Genomic DNA, 18,006 nt, shown 5'->3' with positions numbered 1-18,006 from the left:
TCTTCCTTCTCCCCCCAAAATTCCTGTTTCTTCCTTACTATTTGAACAGGTCAGAAAACCCATTCACTTTCATTATTTATTTGATATATGCTCTCCCAGACATCTGTAACTTTTTTAACATAAAAGGCAGGCTCGCAAGGTTTCCATGACTCCTTTATCCTGACGTTTGAGGGGCCCCTTTCTTTACAGGAAGCATAAGGGCTCCCTTGTTGAGGGTCCTCTCTTCTGTCCCTGGGCTGATGGGGAACTTAACCATGAGGATAGGAACTCAATGAGCTTTGAGTGACCCAGCACTAGAAATTTCTAAATGTGTAAATTTAAGATGATGTCCGTGGTCTCTGATGGAAATACCTAAGTGTCGTCTTCTCTCTCCCTTTTCTCAGTGATCATTGAGAAAATTTGTCAAGAAGCAAGAGATAAAGAAAGGAGTGCAGAGAACCTGAACACCCCGCTAAGCCTTGACCAAGGTGATTGTAACCAGATAAAAATCAATTCTGATCTGCTAAGAGGAAAGGAGAAGGGGAGGTGGGCCCTGAGTCCTCAGTGGAGTTTGGGGATCAGGGAAGAACTGTTGAGGAGCATGGAGAGGGCAGGGAGGGCTGTTCACCTGAGAGTCTGACCAGGGGCTGATCCTGAAGGAGGAGCTGTGAGAAGAGACAATAAATCCAATAACCAAGACAGAGAAACAGGAACCCAGTGTGTCAGGAAACCAGATTTAAAGAGAATGCTGATGGGGAAGTAACTGTGATTTAGAGAGACCCCCGTAGGAGAAGATCAGTGTGAAGCTGTGAAGGGCTGAGAACTGTGGGTCCAGGTCATCGTCACAGAGCAGACCCCTAATGACCACTGATTGAGGAACTGCTTTAATTGTCAGGGGTGCTGTTCAAGAGCAGAAACCTTCAAGGAGATGGGCAGTCCTGTAGGCAGAGAGGAGGGGAAGTGACAAGGTGTTGAGAAAGGGATGCGGGTATTTTGAGAGAGAGAAGGAAGAGAAATGAAAGACAGGAGAAAGGGGTCAAGAACAATAAAAGCCACCACATTATTCAGAGCTCACTTCCTGAGCGTTTACTCCGCAGCTGTGGCTTCCTGTTCACAGCTGCCCCTGGGCGTAGTGTCGCTCACTGTCTGCCCAAGTGCAGAAAAGGAGACTGAAATCTACAGAGACCATGTGTGTAGTTGGCTTGGGGGTCAAACGAGGAGGATGGCCCCAGGCATTCTGACCCCAGGGCCTGTGTTCTCACCCCTCTGCACATCTAGATGATCTCATGGCAGAGGCTGAAAGCTGAGACAGAAATAGGGACGTGTGCAGAGAGAAAGACACCGAAAGAGGAATACAGGAGCTGGAGGAGGGCAGGGGAATCGGGCCCCGAATCCTGATGAAACGGCCAACAAGACAGAGGGAGCAGACCTGCGGAGGGAGAGTGGGGTGCAGGCCGTGGGAAGTCAGTTATGGCCACCAGGCAGGGGTAGCACTGGGGACAAAAACAGGTTCCCTGTGGCCGTGGGTGACAAGAGAAGCCACTGCCGGTTACCTAGTGGCTCGTGGGTGATCTCAGTGAGATGGCCTGAGGCTAGGGGTGCAGCTCTCTATGGATACCAGGAAGGAGGGGAGTCTTCAGCTCTTACTTTACAAGGATTTAAAAGGGATTAGGGGAGAGTGGCACGGCCCATTCTTCAATTTCTGATATAAACTTCTCATTTCTTCCCCCAGGAATTGGTAAAAACTTGTATGAAACATTGCCATGGCTGGCCCCGGATCCCTCGAGTGACAATGGTGTGTTCCTGTTGACTGTTCTGTGATCCTTTCCTGTTCTTGTCCCATCTGGCAGGTGCTGTGGTGGGAGGGATGCTGCTTTTTCATACTGGTCGCCCAGAATGGTCCGCCTGGGCTTCTGCAATTTCTCCAAGGACTTAGATAACAGATTCTTCATACACAGGGTGCCTGGGAGGTTGGTCCTCTCATTCTCAAATGCACTTGCTGCCAGCTGTTGACAGCTCTGGGACCCATTGCCCATGTGCTTGGCTCCACGGCTTTCTGAGGCCTTCTTACTTGAATCAGGCTGTGGCCTCAGCCATTTGACGTTGCATCCAGTGGCGGCCAGCACTGCAGGAGAGTGGTTCGGCGGTGATGGCTGTGTTCCTTGGGGACATAGTCCCTCAATTGTTGGCCCCTTTACACAAGTCCCTTACATAGGACACTGTGTGCAAACTCTCTCCCGTCATCCCCAGCGCAGCAGGCCTGGTGCTGCTCTAAAAACACAAGACAGGCCTCTGAAAAAACCATGGATAGTTAGGCGAACGATACCCACTGTTACAACTCTTGACCTTCCCTTAATCTGTAACACTCTTACTAAAGTGATTAAAATATGTGAAGTATTATAAATTTAAGGCATTAATCACAAAAAGGTAGCGTTCTGATCAGTCACCATATCCCTTATATCGACACAGGTAATACTTTATTTAATCTTCTCAAGCACTTAAAGCGATGGTGTATCATCCTCCTCTTTCAGAGGACAGAGAATCAGCTCTGAGACTCTGGTAATTTGTGCAAGTTCAGCCACTGAGACTAGAGATGGGCCTCTGCCTTTGGGCAATTTCAGAGCAGAAGGTCCAACGGCCTATGACTTGGCTTTAGATTCTGCCCTGTGACTCTGGGGAAGTGACTTCCCCTCTTTGTCCCTCAGTTTCGTCTATAACATGAAGGTGATAAAAATACCTACTTCCCAGGGTGATGCATTTTAGACAAGCGATGTCATGAAAAGCACTCACAGTCATGCCTGGTACTTCGTCAGGGTTCCATGCATTTGTTAATAGTACTGCGTTTAATGATCATTACTGATCATTATTGATCATTAAAAGCTGAGCCAGAGTCTAAGCTTTTAACCACTACAGTAAACGGTGGAGCTTTCTTTTCTCACAGATGTCCATGGTGAATTCAATTATCCCCTGGGCGGCCGAGCAGTGACAAATCCAATGCTAGCCTTGGACTCAGGTAAATACATTGAGGGACACAAGTTCCCCACCCTAGAGCACACTAGTCTATAATAAGTTTCGTGTTTGTCCCATGACTGTCCTTGGGAAATGAGTGACATGGACAAGACTTTGGGAACTTCCTGCACCGTGGAAGGCGTTATTATATAGCTTCCTGTGGGATGTATTGTTGAAGAATGAATGTTCTACATTAGTAACACATTTTTATAAAAGAGAAATACTTTACAGAGTGATTTTTGAAAGTACTATGATACTTTTAACAACTTACATTGGGTCAAAAAGTTAAGAACATAAAAAATCCCACATGCATCAATCCATACCTTTAGCAGTCACTGTACCCGTGCAGCGGGTGGGAATAGGAGGGGATGAGAGGAAGGAATTGTGACTACTAAGGAGCAGAAAAGGGATTCAGTGTGGTGGGAGGTGGGGGGGCAGTGACATGACAACCTTCATGATGCACAAGAAAGCATCATAAATTTCTTCAGAAAAATACCACTAAATGAAAACAATCTAAACTTCACTGTAAAAATATTTGTCCATTCATACACTACTGAGGTTGGTGGGAACAGAGTGGGATGGGTCGATGGAGGTTCACCATGGGAAGGGGTGCCCTGCCCTGGGTGGTGTACCCCGGGATTCATTCCTTGTCATTTCCTGCTCTGCTCTGCCCTCTCTCTTCGGCCACAGACCCCTGCAGTCTTGCTTGTCACCTCCCCTGCTGCTGCTTCCTGCTGGGTTCCTAAGCTGGGAGACAGAGCAAGAGAGTGGCGAGTGGGAGCAAGGGAAAGACCGCGCGTTTCCCCACCCCTGCCATGGGCAGCAATTCTGGCAGCAGCTGCATCTCCCATGACTCCACCTCCCACCAGGCAGGTCAGCCATGGCCCAGCTTCCACCTACCCTGTGGCCCTGGCTCCTGGGCTCACCCTTGGTTCCGCCCCCTTAGCTTTCTGTTGACTGTTCTTCAGGCTGTGGCCTTCCTGCATTTGGACTTCTCAGCTCTTCCATCAGCTGCATAACTAATGCCCTGGGTTAAATTCCCTCTGCTCTAAAGCTGAGAGCTTTGTATTTTCCTGTTAGACCCTGATTGATGCAGGGAACGAATAAAATATCTATGAAACAAAATGTGGTCTAGGTACAGCCACAGCTGAACATGGGACCTCAGAGGACCGCCGTGAAACACAAGAGATAAGTGCGAATGAAGCAGGAACAACCAGTAGCAACAACAATGCCCTAGAAAGCCAACAAGCAAACGAACAACGTGCCCAGGAGTCTGTGCCAGCAGGTAAGATGAGTGTGGGGGAACTGGCAAGTGGGGGGACTCTGTATTGTGTGCAAAGGCCCAGGGCAGACTGTGGTGTTAACTGCAATGCTAGAAATGAAGAAAATAGAAAGAAAAACAAACAGGATATAGGAGAAGCATTCACTGGTCACTAGAATAATTAAGAAGCAGAAATAGTATAGAAGTAGGAAACATAAGGGAGAATGGATAGACTGGAAACCCAGGTCGGGCAGCAGGGCCAAACTGGGTGAGGCAGGGAGCCCCTGGGGCACGTGGAAGGAGGAGCTCACTCTCTGGTGCCCTAGACCCTGCTGGACCCTGGTGGGCGATGATAAAGTGATGTAGAGAAATAAGTATGAAGAGAGAAAGATGCAGAGGGAGATGAATACCAGTAAATAGAGAAAATGGGGGGGAGGCGAGGAGAACTGTGTCGAGCATGAGTGAAGGACAATGAATGAAGGGCTGGCAGAGTGGACCAGGTAGAGAGAGCGTAGACCAAGCATTGTCCCATCTGAGGAGACAGTCACCACAAAGAAGGCACAAAGGGGTGTTCCTAACAGGCCCGAGAAGGTAAGGTGCCCACCGTGATCAAAATGGCCCTGGAGCCTTCTCAGATAAAATAGGCCCCTCTCCAGGAAAGTACAAACAAAACCCCAGAGTGAAGAGCAACAGGAAGGAAGGACAGAGCGGAGCAGCAGGGAAGGGGTGGGGGAGCTTTCCCTGCAGGGGAATTTCAGGGTGAAGGCTTGTTGCCTACAGTGAGGGTGCTCACTCCCTTAGGGAAGACAAGTGAAATGCTTCATTTATTATAATTTTGTCCAGGAGCGGAGCCACCCCACCATGGAAACCAAATCAACTCCTGCTCTGTACACCTGGTGGATATAAAGAAAGAAAAGCCATTTTTTAATTCAGGAATTGAATGGGAAGCTCAAGGAAGGACTGACTGTAACCAGCCACCTGACCCAATAGGCAAGGCAGACTGAAAGCACGTGTGATGTGAATCCTGGTCCTGGGCAAGGGTGTGGGACACATCATCAGGGCCCATGGAGACAGTCCAATGGCTTGGTTAGATGTAAGAAGGGGAGGGAACCAGCGCCTTATGCAGTGAATTCAGCAGAAAAATGTCCCCAGTAATTGAAAAAATACGCAAACGCAGAAATGGTTGTTTTAAGTATTTATGTCAAAGAGACTATTCTATGCAAGAAAGGAAAGTGATGGGTGTAGGAGTCAAAGAAAAGGAAGAAAAATGAAGAGCCAATATATTCATTAGAGGCAAGAAAAGTAAATAATGCAGACAAGGAGAGTCCTAAAGAGATACCATCACGTGGCATAATTAATGAAACTGTTGAAGCCGCTAGGAAAGTGAAGAGGTAGAATGGGGGTGGGGATGGGAGGTGGATTGAGGGTGGAGGCAGGAGGTAGGGGGAGGGTTGGGTGAGAAGAGTGCTGCAGGGCGGCCAAAGCTGCCCCCTGAAATTCACCACCTTCTGGATAGGACCTGGAGCAACCTGCAGGTCACACACATCGGGCACAGACCGGGGGGACCTGAGTTAGCTTAGCTTCTAGGTCTTCCTAGAGCTCTCATGAGGGGGTTTCCTGTCTGGGGGCTCCTTGGCCCCGCCCTGAGACACTAAGGGCTTTTTCTCCTCTGCACAGTGATCCAGAGTGAGGAATCCTCAGAATCCAGCGATGAAGAGAATCCCCCCCAAGCTTCCATCTCAGCATTGAAAAGGGGACCTGGTAAGGAGGTGGGAGCTCAAGGCTTGGGCTGCAAGAACCTGAATTAAGAGCTACTGTTTCCTGAGGCATCTATTCTGAGTTCCTTCTGTACCATGGATCCAGTTTACCCTGGAATCCCATTCTCTGCATTTATTTTACTTGACCTTTTGGGATGTGCAAGGCAATAAGAAGTTATTATATTTATATTTTTTGAAGATAAGGCTATTGATTGATGGGTCCTATTAATCCACCTATGTATGCACCCATCTATTGATTGTATAGTAGACATAGGCTGGCAAAGTAATGGATTTATTTTAAAACTAATTCTATGACTATAAAGTGTTGGATTTAGACAATTATTTCTGAAGAGAAGAGAAAGCTAAATATCTCTTGATTGGAAGGTCATGTTCCCATCTGATCACAAACTTTGAATAGTGTCAAGGGTCCATTCCTCCAGCTCTCTAGTGTCAGCAGAAATGGAGAAGGTATTTTGAAACCCAAAGAGTTGTTTTGGACAGAGTTCTTCAGCAAGTTGTGATACATGGAGTAACTTTTCAAAGGACCTTTGCAAATAGTGTCTTACTGTTTCTTTGACAACAGCCCTGAGGAGTAAGCAGGACAGACATCATTGGCCTTGTTTCTAGGTGAGGAAACAGCCAAGTAAACATTTCAGAGTCTCCCGAAAAGGTTCGTGGAGATACAGGGAAAGGCACGGCTACTGGCCTGGACTCTGTGCTATTTCCTCTGTAAAACTGGAGGTTGAAATGGTTATCAAAATGCTGCTTTCCTAATGCTATGGGCAGCCTTGTTTTATACAGTAATTTCCATCCCCATCACACATTCCGTGGAACCCACGAAAGCCGAGCATTCTTTTGCTTCTAGATAATAGTGTCACTTTGTCACAGTCTTAACAAGGCCTCAGAAACGACTGATTCTCCCACTAAACTGTTAGGAAAAAAGACGTCAAATCAACTATTCTTAAGCCAGCACATATTTTTGATGGATGTCTGTGCTCCAGCATGTCACAGGTTTATACAGTGATGTCATACAAACCTTTGCACAACCTTCCCCATCAAAAGCTTAAATAAAGGAAGACTCCAGGCCAATTCTGAAGTCCTACTTCTCAATTTAGTAGGATTTTCAGTTCCTTTAGAAAAAAGAAACAATAAACACCCTTATAAACTCAAGCCTTCTGCAGTGTGAGTCATCCTAAAATGTGTAAGTCCTGTGTATTTATTTGGTTTTCTCACCTCCGCCTGTTACTTTCTAGGTGCTGCGGATCTTAGAGAGACATCTACTTCGGAGAAAGGCAAGAAGAGAAAACGTAAGACTAAAATTTCATTTGCTTTTGTTGTGAGAAATGAGATTTAAATAGCAGGGCTTCAGCACCGCCGTTGTTATGTACAGTATTGTGGTGGACAGGACAATGGCTCCTCCAGGATGGCCGTGTCCTAATAGCTGGAACCCCTAATCTGTTATCTAGCATGGCAAGTGGACTTTGCATTTTGAATTAAACTAGGGGCCTTAGGATGGGGGAGATTATCCCGGATTACCTGGGTGGCCCCAATATACTCCCATAGCCCTTAAAAAGTGGAGAAGCCTTCTTGGCTGTGGCGAGAGGGAGAGGTGGCTGCGGAAGAACCGTCAGAGAGCTGCACGGCTGCTGGCTCCGGGGGCAGAGGAAGGGCATCGGGAATGGGGCTGACCTCGAGAACCTGTAATCCGCACAGCGTTCACCTCTTCGTGTGTGATGTGAGATGGTAATTACAAGAAATTACCCCAACACTTTTTTATCCCGTGGATTGAAATGCCCTTTGGTGGTGCCTTTCCCTGCGTTCATGGGCCTGTGAATAGCAATCTACTCGGAGACACTCATCTGTTTATAATTCGGTACAAAATTGGCTTAATTAGAAAGCTTTAAAGTAAAATTTGCTCTTTTGACTCATTATGTTTTGTGTTGCAAAAAAGAAAAGATACATTGAAGAGAAACAGAAAAGACGGATTTTCAGTTCGGTAATGCTGAACCTCTGTGGGTTTCGAATCTAATCAAGATGTTCTGAAACCTTCCGATTCCTTTGGGAATTTAAAAGTACAGTGAATTTACAGATTAATTGGGGTAGAATTGAAACTTTTTTTAAAGGGGAATGGCCTATGCATTTATTCAAGTCACCTTTTTTGTTCTTCAATAAAATTTTATAGTTCTTTTTATATAGATTGTGCACATTTTTACTTTTCCTGTCAGATTTGCTGAGATATAATTTATATACAATAGACTTCATCTCGTTAAAGGTTTAACTGAATATGTTTTAATAAATGTGGATAGTCATGTAAATGCCACCATGATCTTGACACAACAATTCCATCATCCACCAGTGTCCACTTCTTTCTCTCTTTGCACCCTCCGGCCTTGACCACAGTTGATCTGTTTTTATCACTTTTTCTCCCTGGAAATTCATGTAAATGAATTTATACAATGTGTAGTTTATTTGTATGTGTTCTTTTTCACTTAGCATAATGCTTTGAGACATTGATATTGCTGCCTGTGTCAGTAGTTCCTTCGTTTCTATCGCTGAGAAGTATTCCACTTATGACTAAGCAGACTGTCTATTCACCTGTTCGTAGGCATTGAACTATTTCCAGGTTGAAGCTATTACAAAGAAACTACGAGGAACACATTCATACAAATATATGGGCGGACATATTTTTAATTTCTCTTGGATAAATACCTAGAAGAAGTACTACTGGGTCATATGAATTGAACATAAGTGCATGGTCGACACTTTGTGAATCTGCTAAGGTTTTTCAAAGTGGTCATACTATTTTACAATCCTACTAACAATGCATGAAACTTCCAGTTGCTCTGCATACTCACCAGTACTTGGTATTGTTAGTTGTGTTTTTTTTTATTTTAGCCATTCTTAGTGGGTGTGTAATGGTTTTCCTCGTAGTTTTAATTTGCATTTCCCTTATAATTAAAGGTACTGAGCGTCTTTTCCTTCACTTGTCATCACCCACAGGTCTCATTTGGTGAAGTGTCAACATCTTTTGACCTTATTGAATTGGGTTCGCTCTGTTTTTCGGGTGAAAGTTATTTATATGTTCTGTATTCAAATCCTTTACTTGATTATGTCTTACGGTCTATGGCTGACCTTTTCATTTTCTTGGCACATCTGTTGAAGAACAAAAATTTTTAATATTTGATGAAGTCTAATTTAACAGGGTTTTTTTCCTTTTATAATCTGTGATTTGGGATTCTATTTAAGAAATCTTTGCCTAATTCAAGATCCTGCTTTCTTCAAGAAGTTTGATGGTTTAGCCCTTACATTTAGATCTGTGATCCAATTTAAGTTAATTTTTGCTTATGATGCTAGATAAGAACTTTTTTGGGGGGGTGGGATGTAGAGATATCCAAATATCCCAGCACCATCTGTTGAAATGACTATCCCTTCTACATTGAATTCACTTGTTTTCACATCCTTCCTGAGAGTCAGTTGGCCATATGAGTTGCATGACCATACGGGTGTATTTCTGAGCCGCTTCTTCTGTTCTATTTATCGATATGTTTACCCTTATGTCAATACTACACCATCTTCATTACTAGCTTTATAATTAGCCCCAAAATCAGGTTCGAAGGCCTACAATTTTGTTTCTCTTTTTCAAAATGGTTTTGGCTATGTTAGGCCCTGAGTGTATGGAGGCTTCTTCTATCTTTCAGTTTAGCCACTTTTAAGATCGCATCACTTTCCAACACGCCTGCTGTGCCCCAGCCACATGGCCATGTTCTAGGCCATCCAAGAGAGAAATGGAGGACAGCAGAACATATCTTCCCGCGAAGGCCTGTCCCCTTTGTGGGAAGCTTTCCTAGAGTTTCCTTCATCCCACAACAGTATTCTGCTCTCATCTCACTCATCAAGCCTTAACCCATTCGCCCTGCCAGCTGTTAGGGAAGTTATGAACTATGGTATTTTGTCTGGACTATGACATCTCCAAGAATGCAGATGTTAGTAAGAATTAAAAATGGGTTTCTGGAGCACGATATGAAGAATTGACTTCATTAACTCTTTAAAATGTGTTGAAAGTCCCTTTGGAACCTGTGTGACCAATATTTGTAGATGTTCTATGTCACTTTGAAGTGTGTACATTTGAACTCTTGGTTGGGCGCAGCTTCTCCCGTGTACATCCCCTTTATCCAGCACAGCTGTTTAAGTCTACTAGATCCATGGTCAATGAGGCTGTATTTGTTCCATCATGTCGTATAAAGATGTGTTAAGTTTTCCAAATGATTGAGTATTTGCCAACTCTCCATGTTCTGTTGTTTTACTTTAAAAACTTGGATGCTATTTATGGTTTTTATAACTTAGATAACTTCTTTTTTATCGTTCCTCTTTATCCGTATAAATGCTTTTTGCCTTCAAATCTCTTTTTCAGGATGCTAATATTGTTACACTAACTTTTATGTTTTTTCTCCTCTTTCTATACCCTCCTAGGCAGCTTTGTTTTATGTCTCTTGTAAGGACGCTTAACTTTTTGTAATCTCCCCTGATAATCCTCATCTCTTAATAGTTATGTTTTATTTGTTACTTTTATTATGGTCCCTGATATATGTGGACTTATACATCTATATTATTCATAACCATTATTTTTGTGTGTTTGTGTGTCTCTTACCTACTTTCTGATTGATTGAGATAGAATTTTGTATTCTACCTTTTTTCTCTGCTGGTTTGGAAATTGGAGAAAAATTTCTTCTATTTCTTTTTTTAAAAATTAATCTTTATTGTTGAAAGTATTACATATGTACCCTTTCCCCCACATTAATCCCCTCCACCTGGCACCCACCCCACCCCCACGCCAGGCCTCCACCACACTATTGTCTGTGTCCATGGGTTATGCATATCGGCATAGAAGTTCTTTGATTAATCCCTGTGTAATTACTTTAACCATGCCCTAATCTCAACAGATGACAAGGGTCTCAGCATGGATTCCCTCAAGTTGAACATCCCATCCCCATCATTTAGTTATTGTAGTTTAATATTTTATTATTTTTTCATTATAAATTTTGAAACTATTATCATTTTTCACCCTTTTATGCACTCATCATTGGTTCTCTTTGGTTTCACCTTTGGTCTAGCTGAGTAAATCCTTGGTTCTTTTAGTGCGGGTGTCTAAGTGGCAAACCTGCCAAGTGTTATATGTGCAAATCTGCCTTTATTTTGAAAGAATTTTTTATTGATTCTCTAGAGAGAGGAAGAGAGAGAGAGAGATGTGAGAGAGAAACACCGATTGGTTGCCTCTCGTACGCGCCCTGACCAGCCAGGCACCGAACCAGCAACCTAATTGTGTGCACTGACTGGGAATCAAACCAGAAACCTTTTGGTGTATGGGATGACACTCCAACCAACTGAGCCACACTGGCCAGGGCTCGAAAGAAATTTTTTATCAAGATTAAAAATTCTAGGTCAACGTTTATTTCTCTTCAGTAAACTAATATGATTACTGCATTGTCTTCTGGAATCTATTGTGTGACTGATGAATGTTCTCCTTGTATTTTAACTATCATTCTTTGCTTGAGAAGCTTTTCTTTTTTGCAAAAAATCTCTTTTTCCAACTATATTGACTTGTGAAAATTTTACGGCTACCAAAACCTTGGGAAATTTTACACTAATCATAGATTCACAATTAACGTGTACTGTTCTTGCTGTATCACATTTCTCTCCATCTCTCTATGTCCCTATCCATCCACTAACCATCCTCAAGTTTGAAACATTTTAATGTTGCAGACAATAGTACACTTCCCTCCAAACACTTTAGACTGCATATCATTAACAAGACTCAATATTTGTATTTCTTTTTCTTCTGAGATGAAATTTGCAATGAGATGTACAAATATTAATTATATCATTCTATGAGTTCTGATTAAAGTATTCTCCTGTAAAAGCCAAATCTTTATCAAGGGACAGAACATGACCATCACCCTGGAACATAAGCAGCTGTCCTCTGAGGAAGAGACTTTACTATCCTGGGATGTTTAGAAGGAGGGAAATGTTCTCTGGTTTTATACTGGTCAGGAAACAAATGTGCCTTCTGACCTGGCGGGCAAGGGGGCGGGTTTACATTAATTCTAGCTTCCACACGTCCTTGAGAAGATACTCTGGGGCATGTGGAATTCCATGGAGAATTGCCTCCTAACAAATTCACCTCACACAGCACATTCTGGCAGTTTCCCCATGAGTACATCACTCACCAGACACTATGATTAATCTGACCCCTGGAGGATAGAAACAGGTTCATTCAAATTGTTTCCTTCAGCATTTAACAAATTTTGTAAACCATAATTGTTTAAGTCTCCTATGAAACCCCCCCCCCACACACACATACACACAGACACTGCCAAGGCTTAAGTCACCATGTTTGCATGAGGGAGGCAAGTGAATGCCTGGCTTTCACACAAGTGTTACAATCTCAGGGACACACACGGTGACCCTGAAAGAGGTATTTACAACTGCTGAGGTTCCTAAGGGGAATATATCAGCCATGGGTAAGGTGGGCTCCTTCACCTGCAACCTTAGAGTTTTCAGTTCTGTTCATTGCCGCTGGGGTTTGGAAGGAGGTGGGGGCAGGACACTCTACCCAATCTGTTCTCTTTGTCCATAATGTCCAGATGGCATGTGTTCCCCTGAAATGGCTGAAAATCAGTGTGGGGACCATGTCCAGAGATGTTCTGTGTGGGTTGTACAGATGCTGGCACCAGCCCTGTTCCCTCCTACCTGATGCAGAGCAGCAGACTCAGCATCTATGTCGTGGAAGAGCTGGACCAGGACCATGTCCTTCTGGAAGGATAACTCGGGGCAGTTCTGAAAGACAGATATCATTAATGCCTCTCCATTCCCACACCTCCTAGGTGTTTCCTCCTCAGGTGCCTGGATCTTTGTTCTTCCTTCAGTGCCACAAAATTGGTACCAACCACTGGCTGTAACTTCATCTTTCTTTCCGATAATCTCCTATTGTCACTCGGACTTTTCATCCAGAAGGGTCAGATACAAGCAGGGCAAAGGCATTTCCAAAAAACATATAACCCAGATTAAATCTGAATCCTCCAGGCACTCCGAAGAGTGGGAAAGAACGAAGCATCATTACCAGCAGTGGTCAGAACAGAATCCAGATTTCAGAGTTGGCCTATATACCACTAATCCCCACCACTTTTGTCCTGATCACAATGCAGGAAGCAGCTGGTCCCTTTCTGCCTTCACTGGGGACAGCTGCCTTCAGTGACCAAAGAGCCACAACAGAGAAGTGTGCAGACGGGGGGAGACGAGGTCACAGTTAGATGATCAGTGTATTGGGTGTAGCTTTTCATAAAGGGCACGCCATCGTCAGACTGCAAATGGTCCAGCCGGCCGCGCCATTGGCAGGTGGTTCTAGAGTTTCCTGAGCTCCTCTGTCTCTGGGGAAAGCTGGTGTGGGGAGAAATGAGGCAAAGCAGAGAACACAACGAGCAGGCAGACGCCACGCTCACCAGGTGACCCATCACTGTCCCTCTGCTCCCTGAGTCAGACCCCAGCCGGGGAGGCACAAGGACAGTCTGACTGTCTCCGGGGCCTCACCGCAGCGGGACAGCAAAGCCGGGGGCTTCCTGCAGAGCAGGACGCGCTGTGTCTCGCTGCCAGGGAAGAGTGGGGAGGGGGCTGGCCGGGAGCTGAGACGGTTTTACTGATGCCTGATGTCTCTGGTGAACTACAGTGGTGCCTCGGTGTTCGAACATCGCCGTTGGCGAACATTTGGGTTTACGAACACTGAACCTGGACGGAAATGCTGCGGCTTCCGAGCACCTCTCGGAGGTCGAACATGCCCCGCGGCTCCCGCTGAGGGCAAGATCCCGAGGCCCAGCTGTCGGCTGTGGATCCCTCGGTTTTCCGACGTTCCGGAGCTCGAGCGGGCTCCAGAACAGATCACATTCGAAAACCGAGGTGCCACTGTATTGATTGTGTGAGATTTGAGAGGTAAAATCCAGGTAGACACTCTGGTTATGCTTCAAAATGCCACTGAAAGGAAAGCTTTGAATTCTGGAGATTTGAGGAATAAAGTTTCCTAAGTCCCCCTGTGTCTGTATAGAAACGACCTCAACGTGGGAGGAAGGTGCACGTGTACAATTGTAAAACGAGACAGAATGAAGAATTTTCTCTTTCAGGGCCAAGAAACCACAAAAAAGAGAGTGTGGATTTTAGCTCTGAGATACTTCCCGTGACCTGTGGGGAGAAGAGGGGGCTGTTAATTAAGAGAAAATTGAAACGAGGTAAGTTTCAAGGTCTACTTTAATTCGTAGCCCCTCTATAAGGAATCACAAGAAGTAATGGAATTACCCATCATTTAAGGAATTATTCCCCTTTGTCTTGAGAGGAGGTAGGGGTCCCTAAAATGATATTTTCATATTTTAAGAAATGGCGCATATTAAGTGCTCACTCCCACGTGGAAGTGTCCATGAGGACGCCCAAAGAACCAAGAGAAGTGCAGGAACGTCAGTCTATGAGTGGAAAATATTGCATATTTTACTTTGAATCAGCCTTCACCTTCATCTCCTGTACCCCTCCTGGAAATCATCGCCAGGACAGGGTGTTTGATGTAGTGAGACGACCACAAAACTTAGAATCAGATGACCTGAGCCCCAGCTTCAGCTCTGCCAAGAGTGACTGAGCAAAGAATGAGCCTGAAACTTCTCATCTAAGAAATGGATCCTTTAAAACCTGCCTCACGGTGACTTTGAGAGTTAGTTTACATAATAAATATAAAATATTTTGTGATTTTAACATTATAAAGCTTTCCAATAATTGTCTATTATGATGAGCTTCATAGCAGATTATTCTCAATATGGCTAAGGAGCACCAATTGACGTAAATGTTTGCATTTTAACTAATTTTTAAATTGCTTTGCTGAGACATAACTCACACAGTTCACCATTTGACATGTAGAATTCACTGCTGAGTTTTTGTTTGTTCCTATTATTTGTTCTCGAGATTATACAGCCATCGTCAGAGTCTCATTTTGGAATATATTGCCCCCCACTAAAGGAAACCCCAGGTCTCTCAGCAGCCAGTGCCCACCCCACCGCCCAGCCCTGAGCAGCCACTGATCTATTTCCTGGCCTATACGCTGGCCTGTTCTAAGCATTTCATACCAACTGACTCATGTAACATGTGCCTTTCTGTGACTGGGTCTTTCACACAGCATGTTTCCAAGGTTCATCCATGCAGTAGCATGTATTATACTTTATTCTTTTTTATTGTCCGTGGTATGGATACACAGTATTGCATTTACCTCTCAGTTTGGGTTTCCTCACTCTTTAGCTATCATGAATAATGCAGTTTTGTGTAAAGTTTTTTGGTGAACATATTTTTTATATTCTTTTCACTATATACTCTGGAGGGGGATTTCTGGGTTATATGGCAATTCCATGTTAAAATTATTGAGCAAAAACCAAAGTATTTTCCGCAGTATTGCACCAGTATATATTCCTCCCAGCAAAATCCGAGGGCTCCAATTTCTCTGCATTCTCACCAACACTTGCCATTGTCTGTTTTTTTCCTTACGGCCATCCTCGTGGGTATGATGTGGCACCTCCATGACGTTTTGACTTCCTTTTCTCTAATGACTACTGTTGTTAAGTGTATGATTATCTTTTATGTATAAGTTAGATTTTCCACTGAAATATATTTCACAATTGTTTTAATGTTAGCTACCCATGATTTCAGGGATGGAAAAATATCTGTTCCATAATGCCATTCACCTGGAAGAAAATTGTTATAATATAGGGCAGAGACGTTTCCTTAGTGCCATTGTGAACAGTGGGGCCCCCACTTGAGATTTCAATCCAAAGTAGGAAATCCCCTTACAAGGGACTTACAGGCTGGGTTTGGGGATTCTCAAGCATGAAAGGTGAGGCCAGATTCTTCTGCTATTCAGGTCCAATGTGGTGGGAGGCCACTGTCTGAGCTCTGAGGACAAAGAGGTTTCACAATCAACTTACTCTGACCTTTCAGGAGCCACGGTGAAGTGTATAAGGACAGAAGATGGAAACTGGTTCAGCCCCAAGGAATTTGAAATCGAAGGAGGCTACCAAAAATCAAGTAATTGGAAGACCAGTTTGCGCTGTGGTGGGGAAACCCTAAAATGCCTGATGGAGGTACGCCAGTGACGGGGCAGGAGATGTGACTTTTTGTTGTAGTCAAAGATAAGGTCACTATTTACTCATGAAATACATGCTGAGTTGTGGCTAGAGCCCCCAGGCCTCTCACTTTATCTTTGTCCCAGGGAGAGGTGCCCAACTCTCATACTCAGCACAAGGCAGCACATTGATGTTGTCAGAGGGGCTCTGTCAGGGTAGATGCAGGAGCCTGGAGGAGGGAAGGGTCATTCTGACTCAGGTGCTTGCACACAACTTTAGGCCTTGAAAGAAAGGAGACAGTCTACAGCCAAACAAGCGGGCAGAAGGCACTCCGGAGAAAGAATGGGGTGAAACCAGAACCACGACTAATGTGGCTCCGTGGGTCGAGGTATACGGATTGTGTGTGATATGGCATAATCCATCAGTTGGGGTTGTTTGTGGAGGGATTCAATGCCAGGCTAAGGAGTTTAAACTCTTAATATAGTCAAATGCAGAGCCAGGAAGGTCTCCTGAGGTATGAAATGACATATTTAAAACAATATCTCAAACAACATCATGCCTAGAAATGACTTCACTGTCTTTCAGCCCAAAAAACCTACAGTCAACCTACATTGCTCAGCTCCAATGTCACCCCTCTTGGAATATTCCCTGGCTGACCTGCCTGGTCATCCCATCCTTGGGCCCCCTGGCCCACTATTAAGACCCCTCTCACACTGTGTTATATTTGCCTCCCATGCAACCCCTTGTTCTCGCTAGACCTCTCTAGGGTTTGTACATCATTGGGTGCCCAACATTTTCCAGAGTGTCTGACACCCTGTAGGTGTGGAATACATGTGTGTTGGTTGAATAGCCCTGGTGTGAGGATGTAAGCTTGAGTGGCACAGGTAGTAATGGAAAGGAAGCAAGAGGTGTCAATGAGATTGTGAAGGAAAACCTCTTAAAACTTAAGCAAATAATAACACAAAAGAAATCGAAAAGATTCTGACGACGATTTTCCAGCTACCCTTGAGGAATTCTAGAAGAACAGATGGTGTCTCACTTAGACACCTTGGTTAGAGCTGAGGGTGGGACATCCAAATAGAAATATTTGTGAGGAGGTGAGAATGCCAGACTCACAAAACACAAACACGAGCTAACCATACACTTGGATCTTTTACTCTTTCAGAATCTTCACCTACCTACACCCCCCCCAGGAACGTGTGGCATGAAAAAAAAGGTGATTATTACTTTATACAAGTTCTTATATACAAGTTCTTTATATGTACAGCATCTTTTTTATGGTCTGAGTTGTGTAATTAACATTGTTTCCTTTTCTCCTCTCCCTTGCCTTTATTTTCATTTAGTTATTTTTTTTGCAAGTGCCTTCAGATTTGCTCCATTCAGCATTAAGTTGTACGCAAGGTCATCTTTGAATGGCAAACCATTTGAGATGGGGATGATCAGGAGCCATCAGAATAGGTCTCATAGCTGAGTTTTAGCTCTAGATACAGGTGCTGTCAGGGTGTCCAAGTTGTAAAACCAAACATAATTATGGAATACGTAAAACCATTTCTTAATAAGGTCACAGGCTCACCTCCAACTTAATCCCAGATTTTTTTTCATAAAAATTACTATTTCATAACTTTAATGAAATCTGATGGAGCAAAAGTTTGCTCGCCAACATCCAGAAAAACCAGGTCTAATACTTAGTCTATCTTAAGACATGTACAAAACCACATACTGTTTCATAACATAGGCAACTAAAAGCATATTTCTTTTCTGATTTTTTATACCCTCTCCCATCCTTCCATAAAATACACACAGAGACATACAGAATTCTCTGTCAAGCAGAAATTATTGGCAGATTTTTCATGAGGATGGT

General features: G+C 44.0%; 1 protein-coding gene across 7 annotated transcripts in view; it reads left to right on the top strand.

Annotated features, from left to right (window-relative positions):
* SP100 (SP100 nuclear antigen) overlaps positions 1 to 18,006 on the top strand; it is a 185,221-nt gene that overhangs the window by 57,028 nt on the left and 110,187 nt on the right. For 3 of the 7 annotated variants that reach the window (XM_081143135.1, XM_081143133.1, XM_081143134.1), the window contains exons 8-10: positions 4,124 to 4,273; positions 5,093 to 5,239; positions 5,927 to 6,010. In XM_081143135.1, coding sequence (XP_080999261.1) covers positions 4,124 to 4,273; positions 5,093 to 5,239; positions 5,927 to 6,010 — 381 coding nt within the window. Of the gene's footprint in view, positions 1 to 383; positions 468 to 1,711; positions 1,775 to 2,920; positions 2,993 to 4,123; positions 4,274 to 5,092; positions 5,240 to 5,926; positions 6,011 to 7,259; positions 7,314 to 14,174; positions 14,280 to 16,020; positions 16,164 to 17,310; positions 17,362 to 18,006 lie in introns of all 7 variants that reach the window. The other 4 variants (XM_081143140.1, XM_081143132.1, XM_081143139.1 and 1 more) reach the window with 4 other exon arrangements.

This window comes from Miniopterus schreibersii (genome assembly GCF_964146895.1).
Source record: "Miniopterus schreibersii genome assembly, chromosome: 7".
Taxonomy (NCBI): Eukaryota; Metazoa; Chordata; class Mammalia; order Chiroptera; family Miniopteridae; genus Miniopterus; species Miniopterus schreibersii.
Note: the sequence above shows the minus strand (reverse complement) of the source record. Positions and strands in the feature narration are given on the sequence as shown.